The 14,521-nt window shown below is 41.2% G+C and overlaps 1 protein-coding gene across 3 annotated transcripts in view; it reads right to left on the bottom strand.

The window, feature by feature from the left end:
- The window catches only part of KLHL32 (kelch like family member 32), a 126,825-nt gene that overhangs the window by 83,490 nt on the left and 28,814 nt on the right, over nucleotides 1-14,521 (bottom strand). For all 3 annotated transcript variants that reach the window (XM_039390825.1, XM_039390826.1, XM_039390829.1), the window contains one exon: nucleotides 13,521-13,701. In XM_039390825.1, the coding sequence (XP_039246759.1) occupies nucleotides 13,521-13,701 (181 nt within the window). The remainder of the gene's footprint in view (nucleotides 1-13,520; nucleotides 13,702-14,521) is intronic.

Below are 14,521 nucleotides of genomic sequence, written 5' to 3' on the forward strand. Positions count from 1 at the left end.
GACCACGTTGTCTTTAGCGGGGACACCAGCTATGTGTGAGCCTGCCAACCCTCTGAAAAACAGAGCTGCTGCAGAGGATTTTTATGGCATTCGGAGCTGGTAAGATAACCTCATAAATGACACCTGAGTGAGTAGAGTGTCGTTTTCCCTCATTGTTTTCTCTTTCTCTTGGGTTCCCGTTTAGTTTGGCCACTTCTTTGTAATAAATATTGGGTTTTGTTAAGCTTTCAACGGTGTTTGGTTTCAAACTTGGCATCCTTTGAACTCTGTCTATTACGCTAGTATCTGATTAAGTTAAAAACTTCCAGCTAGGAAAAGAGGTGATCCAATGCCATGAGAAGAACACCGAGGAACCAATGGTTACCTTTTCCAATAGAAGAACTAGAAGGAATCAAGTAAACTGCTCGAAATCAGACTGCAAATAAACAAAAGCAGATCTTGACACAAAAGGCAGTCAGCCATGCTGTACAGAGGATGAGAAATCTTACAGAGGCTCTAGGGGAAAGAAGATAAAAGCTTAGAAGAGAGACCTATTTAGGATCGCTGAATAGACAGGTATCACACCCTGCTCAGGAAATGCCCCTGAGCTGAAAACAGCTGGGGAATTCCCAAGGACATGCCACATACACTTAGCCTGGATTTACTCTTTTTCACCAGACATGACAAAAAGCTGCTGCTAAAGCCAATGATCCAACGCAGTGTGGCCGTTCTTATGTTCTCACCCAAAGATGTTAAGGGCGTCTCCCTCTTTTGAGGCATTGCCTATCAGGAAGGAGATTGAGAGGCAGTTTCGCTCATTCATCAGTCACACATTAGGTCAAACAGTAAGAGTGGATTGAGACTTAGAGAGGTTTTTGATGTCTAATATTTCAAAACTGGCTGAATCAGGCAGATTAATTCCTCACAAAGAGAGGCAACCAGCAGCATTTACAAAGCTTTTCAGCACAGTCAAATGCAGAGGTTCCACTGCTTAAATCCCACCCTTTACCAGATGAAGGCCTACAGTGACATGAATTCAACTTGCCAAAAGTATATTTCAGTCTACTAAAATGAAGCTGTTAACAAGGTGTAAAAAAATAGCACTGTTGACAATGAAAGAACTGAAGAATTTACTTAAAGAAAGCTATCTCCTCTAAACTTCAAAAGAGCATGATGTACTACACAAAAGAAAAAGGTATGTGCATTGTGATAGGCTTCTTATACAAACAAAGGAGAAGGGAATACTCCCTGAGGGAGTATTGAGGAAGCGCTACTTGCCACTGTAGGGAGAAAATCTGTGCAGCCAAAGCTCAACCGGAGTTGAGGCTGCCAGAAATCTTGGGGACAATGAAGAGTTTTTTCAAATACACTAATGCCAACAGGCAGTGTAGAAGTATCTTCAGCCTGTTACACGATGAGGATGGTCACCTCACAAACAAGCACAGACACAAGGCAGAGGTGTTTAATGCTTTCTTTGCCTCTGTTTTCAACACAGATGATGGACAGTGAGGGTCTCAGTGCCCTGAGCTGGAGGACCATAACAGCAAGAACAATCACTCACAGTCAACCCTGAAATTGTGTCAGATCTGCTGCTCCAGCTGGACCCCTACAATTCTGTGGGACCTGATGGGATTAGTTGAAGAATCTTCAAAGAGCTGCCTGGTGTCATCATGAAAACACTTTCAATGATTTTTGAGTGGTCTTGGGAATCTGGAGAGGTCTCAGCTGACTGGAAGCTGGCAAATGTTGCCCTGATTTTCAACAAGGGCAAGAAGGAGGACCCCAGAAACTACAGGCCCGTCAGTCTCACTTCAGGACCCGGTAAAGTTATGGAGAAAATTATTCTGGGAAGTATTGAAAAACATCTGAAAGACAACACTGTCATCAGTCACAGCCAGCACAGCTTCATGAGAGGAAGTCCTGCTTATCCAACCTGATTTCCTTCTATGACAAGATAACCCATGTAGTTGATCAAGGGAAGCCAATTGATGTCATCTTTTTGGAGTTCAGTAAAGCTTTTGATACTGTCTCCAACAGGATCCTTCTGGACAAAATGTCCAGCGCACAGCTGGATAAACACACCATGGGGTGGGTGAGCAATTGGCTCAGGGTTCAAGCACAGAGGGTAATAGTGAATGGGGTAACATCAGACCGGTGACCTGTCACTAGTGGGGTTCCACAGGGCTCCATCTTGGACCCTGTGCTCTTCAACATCTTCATAAATTACTTGGATGCAGGACTGGAAGGGATACTAAGCAAGTTTGCAGATAACACAAAACTGGGAGGAGCTGTTGACTCCCTAGAAGGAAGGGAGGCCCTGCAGAGAGACCTCAACAAATTAGAGGACGGGGCAATCACCAGTGATGTAGTTCAACAAGGGAAAGTGCCGGATTCTGCACTGGAATGGCACAACCCTGGATGTACATCCAGACTGGGGAATGAGATGCTGGAAAGCAGTGCCATGGAAAGGGACCTGGGGGTCCTGGTTGATGGCAAGTTGAAGATGAGTCAGCAGTGCCCTGGCAGCCAGGAGGGCCAACCATGTCCTGGGGGGCAACAGGCAAAGCATCACCAGCTGGTCAAGGGAGGGGATTGTCCCGCTCTGCTCTGCACTGCTGTGGCCTCACCTGGAATACTGTGTGCAGTTTTGGGCACCACAATATAAGAAAGATATTAAGCTATTAGAGTGTCCACAGGAGGGCAATGAAAATGATGAAGGGCCTTGAGGGGAAGCCCTGTGAGGAGCGGCTGAGGTCACTTGGTCTGTTCAGTCTGCAGAAGACTGAGGGCAGACCTCACTGCAGTTACAACTTCCTCATGAGGGGAAGAAGAGGGACAGGCACTGATCTCTTCTCTGTGGCGACCAATGACAGAACTCGAGGGAATGGCCTGAAATTGTGTCAGGGGAGGTTTAGGTTGGATATTAAAAAAGGTTCTTCACCCAGAGGGTGGTTGGGTGCTGATATGGTTTGAAGCTGGCTCCCTGCCAAGTCTCCAAACCCTACCACAAGAGTTCCCCCCCCCCAAACCTCAGGGAGAAGAGGGAGAAAAACAACCAAGAAAACCCGAAACGAGAGAGAGACAGCTAAAGTGATATATATATAAATATATTTACACCTATGTTACACTTATATACAATTAAAATATATACAATTTCCCAAGGGAAAGGGAAGGGGGAAGGGAAAAGGAACAAAACCAAAATTATATAGATTATGTAGGATATATATATAAGCTATATATCAAAATATATATCCCTATTTAGTGGCCCGGATCTAGGAACTAAGAGGTCATAGAATCAGAGAAGCATAGAAGCGATTGGGTGGAAAGACCGACGAGTCATCGATTCCAACCCGTTGGGCCAAATCCGTACATTTACTCGATCATGCCGCAGTGCCACGTCCAATCTGCGTTTAAAAATCTCCAGGGATGGTGAATCCACAACCGCTCTCTGGGCAGCCCATTCCAATGCCTGATTACTCTCTCTGTAAAGAATTTTCTCCTGATATCCAACTTAAATTTCCCCTGGCGGAGCTTAAGCCCGTGCCCCCTTGTCCTATTGCTGAGTGCCCGAGAGAAGAGACCAACCCCCACCTGGCTAGAACTTCCCTTCAGGTAGTTATAGACGGTGATGAGGTCACCTCTGAGCCTCCTCTTCTCCAGGCTAAACAACCCCAGCTCCCTCAGCCTCTCCCCATAGGACTTATGCTCCAGTCCCTTCACCAGCCTTGTTGCTCTTCTCTGGACCCGCTCCAGCACCTCAATATCCTTTCTGAACTGAGGGGCCCAGAACTGAACACAATACTCAAGGTGTGGCCTCACCAACGCAGAGTACAGGGGAAGGATCACTTCCCTGCTCCTGCTGGCCACGCTATTTTTGATACAGGACAAGATCCCATTGGCCTTCTTGGCCACCTGGGCACACTGTTGGCTCATGTTGAGCTTCCTGTCAATTAGTACCCCCAGGTCCCTTTCTGCCTGGCTGCTTTCCAGCCACTCTGTGCCCAGCCTGTAGCGCTGCAGGGGGTTGTTGTGGCCAAAGTGCAGGACCCGGCACTTGGCTTTATTGAACTTCATCCCATTGGAATCAGCCCATCTCTCAAGTCTATCCAGATCCCTCTGCAGAGCCCTCCTGCCTTCCAGCAGGTCGACACTCCCTCCCAGTTTGGTGTCATCAGCAAATTTGCTGATGATGGACTCAATCCCCTCATCTAAATCATCAATAAAGATATTAAACAGGACTGGACCCAACACAGACCCCTGGGGAACACCACTGGTGTTAGCAAGGAAATATCTCACACTTTCCTCGGGACAACGGAGAGTCGCTCTGGACCGATCGCCGGCAACCTCCACCTCCCAAGGTCAACAAGGCCTAACCAGGCCTCACTCCCCAACACGGCAGACCCGACAGCAGGGAACCTGCACCTCCAAGCCACCAGAAGGAAAGAAAAAACAAAGGCCTCTCCTCCTCTCTTCTTATAATCTGGCTTATGTAAAAATCATAGGGAATACTGGGTAAATCTGGACCCTTCCTTGGTTACATACTGGTCACCAAGGAAGGCCTAGCCCAAACCACCACAGGTGCTGGAACAGGCTCCCCAGGGAAATGGTCACAGCTTCAAGCTGACAGAGCTGAAGAAGCGCTTTGATGATTCTCTCAGGCACAGGGTGTGACTCTTGGGGATGTTCCTGTGCAGGGCTAAGGATTGGACTTGATGATCCTCTGTGATTCTGACCGTACAACTGAAGAGATGACAGATGATATTTTAAGAGCGTTAAAACTTCCTAACACCAACTATATGTACAGTGAAACCAGTGGATTGTGGTTTTAGCTCTTCACCACTCGTCTTTTTTGTTGGATACTTCTCGTGTTATTAAAATGGTAAGTGGGTCCTAATCACTGAAGCTAAAAATGATATGTTGCCCAAGTAATTCCCTTGGGTGTTTTTAGCTTCACTACACCCACAGAATAATTTTAAATTTTCCTGAGGTTGTGTAGGCAGATAGTGTCAGACACTACAAGAGATAGAAGAGTGTCTACTTTGTCCAACAATGTTCTGAAACATCAGACCACTTCAACAGACTATATGGACTGCGAAGAAAACAGGTATGAAACACTTCTCTGCCACAGGCCTGCCCCAATAAACTGGCTTTCCATTGGCAAACACTTAGCAACACAGAAACTACAGCTGAGCCCAGCCCAACTTCAGAACACCTGAATGTGCTGCTATGGCAGCACTGCAAAATTAAACTGAGGTACCCTGGAGTGAGCAAAGAAGATTGTAAAGAAAATCGGCAACTACAACAACATAGCTGCAATGATTCCTTTCTGTCTCAGTATTAAACTGAGAAAATGCATCAACTGAACAGTAGCCAAACACCACATGTTGTTATCACACTAGTCTAATTTGAGACAGTGAGCCACAGTCTCCAATGGCCTATTTCATTAACTGCAGAATTGATTCTGCCATACTTAACCACAATGCACTTAATTACCATACAGGCACTTCAAAAAATGAAAAGGAAAAAAAAAATCAAGATGATATGACACCACATTGTCTACCACCCAACACTGGCAGAATTGCAATGAATTCATTTATGAACTATAAGAACTGCAACAGAAACATATTTACAAGGACAGTATAACAACTTTTGGGAATTCGAACACAGCATTCAGAAAAGAGAAGATCCTTCTAAATGCTTTTGATAACACCCACACTCCTGAGCTCTGGGAATTCTGCCTGCAGCAAACAAAAACTGCTTAAGAGCCTCACAGAATAAAAACCCATTAATTGCAAAGATAAGGATGAACAAAGTAAAATTAACCAGATCCACTTCCTTATTTTGTTCATTTTGAAAGAATATTATTTATTTTAAAATCTTTAATACATTTGCAAACCATTTTTGTATATACTCCAGAAGTAAAAAACAGTTCGTTCAGATAAATATTACACAAGACTCTTCACACCTGCCCATGCTATATTACTTCCAAGGCTTTGATTAAATTTAGTCAAAGTACTGAAGTGCTTATATCAAACAATATTTTAAGAAGTAAAGAAATGTGCAGCTTTCTTCACACTCAACTGTAACTAGGTTATTGAATAATAAGTAGAAAAACTCTAATTTGTATTTAAACATTTATGTTATGCTAGTAGTATAACTTATATTTTTTCCCCAGGCCTCCTCTTAATTTAAGCAAGTTTCTTTTTTTTCTAATGGGAAGCAAACAGCATTGAGTTCTCATTCTCAATAGGTGGTGTATAAGTAACATGTTCACAGCACTAGACACCACTGTGAATCTTCAAATACCTTGTGCATTGTTGGCATCACTCAGATCCATGTGTTGGCACATTTGGCTGATTTCATGTGTAGGAGAGTTTAAAAACAATGCTAAACAGTTAGACAGCATGCCAAAATAGCCCTCAGATTTCTTACAGCATCACTGTATACTAGTGAACATTAAAAACTCAATAATCTCAAGCCTGAAACCACTACTAAGACTATATTCCTTCCCAAGTTTGCAGTTAGCATTTTTACATAGGAAGAATGCATTAACAAACAAACAAAAAACACAAGAGAGATTAAACAGAGAATTAAGAAGGAGGAAATTTTTACCTTAATACTAAGCATATTTAATAGAGACATCTTTATCAAAGTTCTTATACAAGAATACTGCTGGTGTGACAGTAAATGAGAATATTCTACAAATACAATACTCTGAAGTTTTGTAGAGCAATTGGAAACTGCTTCTGAATTAAGGGCTTCGACAATGGAGAACGGCATAGGACAATATGAAATTAATTGGTTAAAAGTCTTAAGACTTCTCAGATTGTGGGCAAGAATGTTAAGAGTAAGAAGATGGCAAGGGTGTATAAGTAAATGAGAGATGCCACATAGCTGGGATATTACTAGTTTTGCATAAATCATGATGGTAGCAGAAAGGGAGCTTGGTATTTCATGGAAAATGTTTCAATTGTCATATAAGTTATCAGTGAGAGCAAAAGATGCAAGGAATCATAGCAGGGAGCATGGTTTGCCAACTCTGGAATGTTCATCTGACAGCTCTACAATTGTACTGTCATATTTCCAAACAACTAGTTTGGGAAAAACCTGTGTACTGCTTGTAAGGATTCAAGCAAGAGGGCCAAGGAAAAGCAAGCCTATTGGTGAGCCTGACTCTTAGTACAAAAATTCTTCTTCTAGTGCTCCAGCTAGAAAGTTAGTCTGTTGGTTACAGAATCACAGAATCCTCAGGGTTGGAAGGGACCTCTGGAGATCATCTAGTCCAATCCCCCTGCCAAGACAGGGTCACCTAGAGTAGGTAACACAGGAAGAGAATGTGTATAGGTGGGTTTTCAATGACACCAGAGACGGAGACCCCACAACTTCCCTGGGTAATGTGTTCCAGTGCTCTGCCACCCTCAATGTAAAGTTCTTCCTCATACTGAGGTGGAACTTCTTGTGTTTTAGTTTATGGCCATTGCTCCTTGTCTTGTTTTTCAGGAAGTTCAGAAACAGCCGTACCTATCCATATGTGGCTCGGGTGTAGGGAAGGTCCGCAGGTAGAACTAGTGTTTGTTTAGAAGAGTAGAGCTCATTTGGTCCTATGGGAAGAGCTAAGATTTCTAAAGGTTATCTGGACAGACAATTTCTAAGTAGCATCACTTTCAGGGTACAATAGTATGGAAAATATTGTTTGTTTAGTAGATATGCATCAATGATAAGATACTGAAAGACAAAATCACATTATACTGCAAAAGCAGCAGCTAATTCTGATTTCTCAACTAGGTCTTTAGATCTATCCCTAAGATATATTAGGGAGAGCCTTTTCCTCTTTATGAATATAACAAGATTTGAAAGCCATTTGCATCATACAGTCTTTCACACCTCAGGCATTTGTTCATAAAAATTAATTCTCTAACGTTATCAAGAAACAATGCAATATACTGTAAAATATGAACAATCAGCAATGTTGTGTGCAAGGGAGGAAACTATCTGTCAACAGGCAGGAAAGGTAATACAGAAAACCCTGGAAAAGAAACTGTTTAAGAATGAACTGAGACAGTCAGTAGTACAAAGTCTGTATGCAAAATTATAATCTACTAGTTCATTTCAGATAAGAAAAATTCTTCTAAGAATTGAGCATGCTTATTGTGGAAAAAAATCAGAATATTATTGACACTTTAAAATCTATTCCAGGTAGTTGATATAATTTTGTTCATCCATATTAGATGGAAAATCTGAATCTTTTTGAGAAAGATCAAAGTCCTGCAACTATAAACCTACTCAAATGAAAAGTAACGAAGAAAGGAGTTGTTCTGACTGAAAAAACAATCCATTTTGTACAAGAAAATCTTGAGGTTATATAATCACCTGCCAACACTGTAAAATCCTACCAATGAAGTCATGAAATAACACTTCATTTTGGTCCCAGAGGGGAAAAAAGCAGAAGAATGTTTTAATTGGAAATGACTTGGCTTGCTAGAGTTATCACAATGCACTCATACTAACTCAACTGCCTTGTCTCAGTGCAATAGATTGAGACAAATGGCAAATTAGAGTATGTCAATACAAAAAAGTTTACCTAGAATGCTGTTTGTTGCTTAAAAAAGAACCCATAAAAATACATATGTTACTATTCCTTATTGTATTCTCTTAGGGTGTGGAGATAACTACTATATTCCTTAGCACATTCAGAAAGAAGAGGTCACGTAGGAGCAGAAGACAAATTAAAACACCCAATTTTCAAGTGTCTAATCTTGCAATTTAACTCTGTATTTTCAATGTGGTCTTTGTATCCAATTTCCTAAGGTTTTGTTGTTTGTTTTTTTTTAAAGAAAAAACCCACAACATTTTGGTGTACAAATGTGGCAAATTCCCAAACCAGGAGATATGCTTAGAATTTAAACTCCAGTGTTTCTTTACAGCTGGAACTACAAGACAACTGGAAGAATGGATGGCAAGCTGGCCCTTAAGTATTTTGCTGAAGCTCAGGACTCCAGCTTGTTTTAGAAAAGCAAAATATTTTACTCCAGACTATAACCTCAAAGAAAATTTGATAAGGGAACCCCTGTTTAACCTTCTCCATCCACTTTTCCCCACACAATGGCTCCAGTTCCCTCAGTCTGTAACATGGTACACATTTAGTTATCCTTCTAAAGCATTAACAAACTTTTCTTTGCAATAAAAGAAAGACAGAAGCGGCAATTTGAAAAAAATATGTTGCTTCAGAGAACACAACAATTTAAGAAGTAGCTCCATCTAAATCAAGGTAGACACAGAACAAAACTGCAGAAAACTGTAAAAGTACTCCATAGAAAGCAAATGTCCAGTCTCTTGTAGAAGCTGCTTTACAATAGCAGCAAAACAGAGAAAACAAATTATTCATTCTGACAGAGACGTGTAGAATTGAACGTATACCTGGAGACCCAGAAAAGACTGTAGTAGGTTGACCGTGGTTGGATACCAGGCACCCACCAAAGCTGCTCTATCAGTCCCCTCCACAGGTGGACAGGGGAGAAAAAATACAGTGAAAGGTTCATGAGTTAAGGACTCGGCAAGATCACTCACCAAATACCGTCACAGGAAAAACAAACTCAAATTGGGGATATTAACCGAATTTTATTACCAACAAAATCAGAGCAGGATAATGAGAAATAAAATAAACACTAAAAAGCATCTTCCCCCAGCCCCCCATTCAGTTCTGAGTTCTACCTCCTTCCCCTGAGCAGTGCAGGGAGGTGGGGAGTGGGGGTTATGGTCAGTTCATCACAGGTTGTTTCTACCGCTGCTCATGGAGAGGAGTCCTTCCCCTGCTCCAAGGTGGGGTCCTTCCCACAGAAGACAATTCTCCACAAACTTCTCCAATGCGAGTCCACCCCACCGGCAACATTCTTCACTAACTGCTGCAACGTGGGTCACTCTTCCATGAGGTGCAGTCCTTCAGGCACAGCCTGCTCCACACTGGGTCCCCCACAGGGCCACAAGTCCTACTAGGAAAACATGCTCCAGCGTGGGCTCCTCTCCACAGGTTTGCAGATCCCTGCCAGGATTGATCCTCCCAGCATGGATTTCCCATGGATTCACAGCCCTCTTTCAGGCATTCACCTGCTCCAGCATGGATCTCCTCTAGAGGCTGCAGGTGAATCTCTACACCCCTACTGACCTCCATGGTCTACAAGGGCACAGCTGTTTCACCATGGTCTTCATCACAGGGGAACCTCAGCTCTGGAGTCTGGAGCACTCCTCCCCCTCCTTCTCCACTGACCTTGGTGTCTGCAGAGTTGTTCCTCACATATTCTCACTCTGCTCTTCTCTGGTTGCAATTGCAACTGTGCAGTAACTTTTTTTTCCTTCTTAAATATGTTATCCCAGATACCTGCTCTGATTGGTTCAGCCTTGGCCTGCGGCAGATCCATCCTGGAACTACCTGATATTGGCTCTGCCAGACATGGGGGAAGCTTCTGGTAGCTTCTCACAGGAGCCACCCATGCTACCAAAACCCAGCCACCCAAACCCAATACACCTGTGAGATCATAAGAATCAGACGAGAGCCTCTCCAGATAGAGCTGAAAGTAGGCTGGGATATTAATCAAATCTATGAGCTGTAGAAACCAGAAGCTATGGTAGGGAAGTTCTTTGTATCAGATTGATATATAGTTGTGTCATCTCAGTTTTATTAAAGGCAACACCAACATCTGATGTTCCCAGAATCCCGTTCACTGCAGTTCTGTGCTTATATCTCAAAAAAAAAGTAGTGAAAGGTAAGTTTCACATGGTAATGAGATTTTAATAAATGACTTCAATGTTAGAAAATCTGCAAGTTTCACCCAAGAATTCCTCCAGGAAAATCCAGGAAAAATTTAGGTTAAAATAATGTAATATTAAGAGCTAATTTTGAAGCATGTGAGTCTAGTCTTTATGACCATTTGAGAGAGATCTGGCACTTTCAGATGGTCATTAATTTCATTCTAAATAAATCTTCTATCCTCTTTTATCATACTCTGGAAACACCCATTTCTTTTCACTGACTCTGAATGAAGTTTGGCATCATTCTCCTAAATCTTAAAAAATTAATACCTGAGTAGCTCAAAATCCCCCTAGATATGAAAAGATCAATAATCTCAGGTTAAATAAAAAACATTATTACTTTTTAATCAACTCTTGTGTTTTCCAAATTATTAGAATCAGGAACACAGTGTATAGTAAATTTTTTGTCACCTTCCTACAGAACATAGGATTCATTTCACAATTTTCTAACAAAGACTTTTGTCCGTTAATAATAAAAACTGTTTGCCTGCTTTCAGGAAGCACGGGTTCCATACATAAAGTCTGAAGAATACATCCTACCAAACCATAACACTTTAGAAGCAGACCAAATTACTAAATGCTGCATAGATCATTCTCTCAATGTTTTTTGAACAGAAAATATTTATGTAGCAATTAAGGGCATTAAGATTTTAATTTGTAGTAACTGTCCAGCCAATACCAAGTAACTCAACTGGAAATAACACAGTAAGTCACAGTGCCCCAAATCTCAATGTCAATCAATAAGTGACCAAAGTAGAAACTGTTTGTACCTCACTGCTGGAACGCTGGGCACAGATGCCCACTCTATGATGTTTGTATGCACACTGTACACTGAGCTCTGGAAAGAATGTCACGTGTGGAGTAATGATATGCCACCCTTATTAAAATATTTCAGTCAAACAAGAACAGCAGCATGGTAGTATATCTATCACTGACAAGTATATATAGCACCTGCTGGAGCTAGAGAGCTCCAGAATCCCTCTCTGTGCACTGGGGTAAAAGGAAAAAAGTACAAAGCAATCTCTGTAACAGCAGGGCCCAGGCACCATTATGAAGTAACTATGGCAGTACAAAGTATGCTGTAGCAGAAACCATAAGCATGCAGATAAGCTCAAAAAATGAGCAATCAATTGTCTTAACACCATCACAGAAAAAGTAACGTCAAGGTTAATAATATTTCTTAAATACACAGAATAAGTTAAATCTAAATTCTAACCAAAAGTGAGAGACAGTTGACAGGAAGATAAAAATTCTGCTCAGGTAATTAAGGATATAGAACTGTTGTCATACACTGTATTACTATTGTAACAAAACAAAAAGGTCACCATGAAGAAGTTCATAATGCTACAATTACAGTGTAGACAAAATATTAAATAAAATTTTGTCAGAGAAAATAGACCTTCAAATTAATTTCAGCTTTAGTCGCTGATTAACAACAGGATGACTCACACTTAAAAATACCAGTCAACTACAGAGCTATAGACAGTCCAACATTTTGAGCGGGTACATTATAATGAAGGTTAGAAGAATTGCTTAATATGTAGAATACTCTTTCTTATTAGCAAACTCATTTGTTCAGTTACTCCAATTTTAGCACCTGGGTTCAATTTTCCATGCTGAGTATCTGAATTAGATTTCCCAGGGAGTATTTTAATCTTTACATTTTGGAAACACTTGTTTCTGAAAATAAGTCTTACCACATTTAAAAAATTACTATAGCCTCCTCTTTCAGAGTAACCATTTACATCCTACAAAAATCCACTCTCAAGCTGAATTAAATTGCATTTATCATAGAATCACAGAATGATTTGGGTTGGAAGGGACCTTAAAGATCACCTAGTTCCATTCCCCCTGCCATGGGCACCTTTCACTAGACCAGGTTGCTCAAAGCCCCATCCAACTTGGCCTTGAACACTTCCAGGGGCAGCCCCAACTTCTCTGGGCAACCTGTTTCAGGGCCTTACCACCCTCACAGTAATGATTAAATTTACATTCCCTCTCCCCATGCTTCCATGCTCTACTCATAGAATATGCTGAGTTGGAAGGGACCCATCAAGATCATCAAGTCCAATTCCTGGCCCTACACAGGACAGCCACAAGAATCACAGCATGTGCCTGAGACTATTGTCCCAAGGCTTTTTGAACTCTGTCAGGCTTGGTGGTGTGACCACTTCCCTGGGGAGCCTGTTCCAGTGCCCGACCACCCTCTGGATGAAAAACTTCTTCCTGATATCCAACCTAAATCTCCCCTGACTCATCTTCATGCCATTTCCTTAAGTGCTGTCACTGGTCACGAGAATCAAGAGATCAGTAGTTGCCCCCTGCTCCCCCTCATGAGGATGTTGAAGACTGTGATAAGGTCTCCCCTCAGTTTCCTCTTCACAATCCTCTGATCCAATGTTCTACAAACATTTCTTCACTCTACTAAAAAGTCTTCCACTTTCTGACTTTACTGGGGCATGAAATTCATAGAAATTGCCTACCTCTGTTGGGGGTGAAGAGGGGTGGAAGACTTACCGTAAATAATGATTTTAAAAAAAAAATGTTTTAACATTTCTTTCCTATGACATGTGTGCAGATATTTAAAGTTATATACTCTACTAAATTGTAATAATCCTGAATTTTCTAAAGGCTCAAATTTAAAGCTTGTTCAATATGACATCTATAACCATTCATGTCCCCCACAATAATAATTTTTAATATTATTATATGAAGAAAAAAGTCTTTGTACTTACTCGGAAGTAGTCACTGCAGGCTGCCAGGACTGCTTTATGTGCATGAAATTTCTGCTCTTCAGCAATAAGAGTAATATCACAAAGTATGCCATCACTTCTTTGTTGGTTCAGGGCTGCCAGGACAGCATCATTATGGGAGCTGGACTGACAAAGCCTCTGACCTGTCAGCATTTCCTGAACACTGAGAGGGGAAAGGGAAAAGATTCTGTCAAAAAAATGCAGGAAACAAGCATATGCTGTCAAAAATACAGAACAACTTTTTCTAAGGCAAGATTGTTTGATAATTCTTGGAAACAAAAAAAAGTCATGACCCCTGTCAGGCAAAAAATCTTAATATAGCATAGACATCACAAGAAAAGCTCAGTATAACAAAGTATTATGAAACCTGATTACATACTCATATTTAAAAACCTCAGCGATTCTGATTTTCATTTGCTGTACTGGAAGTCAGTTGAACTCACATGATTAATTCAGAATCATTTCAGAATCAAATGAGAATAATAAAGGTCCTAGGTTAAGGGATTGCAGAAAATTTTAAGTGGTTCCAACTGATGCATCAGTGGAAAGGAGGATGCAATCAGTTCTACCAAAAAGAATGAAGGATCATGGTCTCAGGTGGCCTGTTTAAGACTAATACTGTGCCACTGAATGTTTTCAGACCATTTCAAGTTATTCATATTTATGAAGTGTTGTGGGAGTTTTTTGATTGCCTGGTTTGTGTTGGGGGTAGGGGAAAGACGTCTGCTTGTTTTAAAATGCTAAGGCTTTCTCCACCTCTGAATATCTCCATGTATGAATAAAAGATTTGCACATAATCCAGTCTAAGACTGTTTGATGGCAGCTTCCTTTTCTGCAGCAGCAGAAGAGACAACGTAACTGTTGATGTAAATAGAACCAAATCAAACATATTGGCAAATCCTCTTTGGCACCAAACAATGCAATTGATTTGAAATCTGTGAGACTACCAGTTTATATTGCCAGAGAATTTATGTGTTTATAGA

This window comes from Pipra filicauda, unplaced genomic scaffold (genome assembly GCF_003945595.2).
Source record: "Pipra filicauda isolate LSUMZ 115617 unplaced genomic scaffold, ASM394559v2 scaffold128_size5466820_pilon, whole genome shotgun sequence".
NCBI lineage: Eukaryota > Metazoa > Chordata > Aves > Passeriformes > Pipridae > Pipra > Pipra filicauda.